General features: G+C 45.9%; 1 protein-coding gene across 14 annotated transcripts in view; it reads left to right on the forward strand.

Annotated features, from left to right (window-relative positions):
* Positions 1 to 2,500, forward strand: part of macf1a (microtubule actin crosslinking factor 1a) — a 198,338-nt gene that overhangs the window by 65,485 nt on the left and 130,353 nt on the right. For all 14 annotated transcript variants that reach the window (XM_062530273.1, XM_062530276.1, XM_062530275.1 and 11 more), the window contains 2 exons: positions 757 to 834; positions 2,361 to 2,453. In XM_062530273.1, coding sequence (XP_062386257.1) covers positions 757 to 834; positions 2,361 to 2,453 — 171 coding nt within the window. The remainder of the gene's footprint in view (positions 1 to 756; positions 835 to 2,360; positions 2,454 to 2,500) is intronic.

Raw genomic sequence — 2,500 nt, forward strand, 5'->3', positions numbered from 1 at the left:
CCCATGCTGCTGATGTCCCTCCTGCCAGTCCCCCCTTTCCTGACACTCTGCAGCCTGGCAGCCTGCTTTTTCCACCCTTAGCAAAATTCTAACATGGGGGTGGTGCAGGGAGTGACTTCTCCGGCTGATGGGATGTGCGTGTGTGTGCGTGTGTGTGCGTGTATGTGTGTGTGTGTGTGTGCGTGCGTGCGTGCGTACGTGTGTGTGTTTGTGTGCGTGTGTGTGTGTGCGTGTGTGCGTGTGTGAGAGAGAGTGTGTGTGTGTGCGTGTCTGGCTTTAGAAATGATTGATGGCTTGTGTTGGTGTGTATCTGAGTGGTACAAAAAAAAAAATGGCCACTTATGCTAAAATGTGTGCATGTGTGTGGGGGTGTGCTTTGCTGTGGGGGATGAGGTCAGGGTTTGAGAGTGACCTCTGGGTTGGACTCACGTTTGTGCTGTCACCAGTTTTCTGATGGAAGCATGGAATAACAGGACCTACACACACACACACACACACACACACACACAGAGAGTGATGCTCAGCTTCTTCACAGTCCTTGATGCTTGATGCACAGCGACGATGCTCTGCTTCATCACAGTTCCCCTTCCAGCTGCTGCGTTTGCTGTGCCATGCTTCTCACCTCGCACACACACACACTCACACGGTCAACAACACACTCACACGCTAACACGCTATCTGCCATAAACCTGGCCATTGTGTCTGTATCATGTAGTCATTCTATTTTTGTTTGTGTCCTCTCTCTCCCCTCTCCAGCCAAGGGAGAAAGGGCGCATGCGTTTCCACAGGCTTCAGAATGTGCAGATCGCCCTGGACTTCCTCAAACAGAGACAGGTGAGGTTCTCTCTCCCACACTCATGCACAAATGTATGATAATAATAATGATGATAATAATAATAATAATACATTTTATTTAAAGCACCTTTCATGACGCCCAAGGTCACTTCACAAGGTTGTAAAATCATCTCATAAAAATAAGAATAAAGATAAAAGTCAGTCAGCTCATAAGGTTTCTTGAAGAAATAAGTTTTCAGTCTACTTTGTATGTACAGTATACTATACTCAGAAACATGCCATACACACACACACTCACACACGCGGATACATGCACACGCACACATACAGTACTCACATACACACACACTAACAGTATCTCACCAACATAGACGGTAAGACTCACAGCCACATAATATCCCTGTGTAAAATGAATTGTGCCTCTGGGCTGCAGCTGGCTTCAGAAACATCCTTCACAAAGCCACACACAGCAGCTAGTGATGCATTGCCATTGGACACAGACCAGCCTGGGAGGGAGGGTGGGCGATTAACACAAACACAGGAAGAGATAGTGGGTAGTCTGGGAGGACAAACCTTCCCCATGTCGGCTGTGTGTTTGTGTGTGTTTGTGTGTGTGTTGTGTGTTTGTGAGAGGGAGAATGCATTTATATTTTCTTTCCTTTGTGATATTGATGTTATTCGTATCACTACTGTAACTTTGGCAACGCTGTAACAAACAGTCATGCTATTAAAGCACCCTTTGAATTTGAGAGAGAGAGAGAGGGGGAGAGAGAGAGAGGGGGAGGGAGGGAGGAAGGGAGGGAGAGACTGTGTGTTTGTGGTGGCATGAGCTGTATAGAAGGCAGTTGCTGGCTGACTGGGCAGATTCTGTCCCTGTCTGAGGAATGAGTCCTCTGGTCATGCATGCCCAAACACCACAGCCACAGCCTCCAGAGACACTCTCCTGTCTCTCCTCATTTCTGTCCTCCTCCCTCAGCCTCTCACTCACTCACTCTCTCTCTCTCTCTCTCTCTCTCTCTCTCTCTATCTATCTATACTGTATATCGCTCTCACTCTCTCCCCCTCTTCCTTCTCTCTTTCTTTCTCAATTCCATTAGCTCTCTCTCACTCAAAATCCCACTATAATATGTCCTGTGCTACTCTCTCTGATACGTCCTAGATAGCTTAGCTCTTTCCATGTTGTGACTTGAAGGATCATGCTAGCTGAGAGGGAAAGTGGTGGATAGTTAACTAGCAAAACATCTCAGGTTTTAAAGTGTAAACTTATCTCAGTTTGGTGGATATGTTGTAGTGAAATGTGGCATCTACCAATGATTCAAGGACATTATACAAGCAATATGTTAACATTTCGATTTAGGTACAAGTAATCAGAAGTGTTACGCGACCATTATGATAATGATCATGGTTATGGTTATGGCTACTATTTGACGCCTTTGTCCAAAGCGACATATAAATAAAATCAATGCAATAATTAATATAACAGGGAACAATTTTAAAAACGTTGGTCAGATATTATTCCCAGCTCCATCTACGAGCAACTCTAACGTCTACCCCCTTTCACGCAGGTCAAGCTGGTGAACATCCGTAATGATGACATCACAGACGGGAACCCCAAACTCACGCTGGGCCTCATCTGGACCATCATCCTTCACTTCCAGGTCTGTTTACCCACAATCCTCTGCTTGTTTGTTCTCCCGCGAGTTTT

The sequence above is a fragment of the Sardina pilchardus genome, chromosome 24, assembly GCF_963854185.1.
Source record: "Sardina pilchardus chromosome 24, fSarPil1.1, whole genome shotgun sequence".
Classification (NCBI taxonomy): Eukaryota; Metazoa; Chordata; class Actinopteri; order Clupeiformes; family Clupeidae; genus Sardina; species Sardina pilchardus.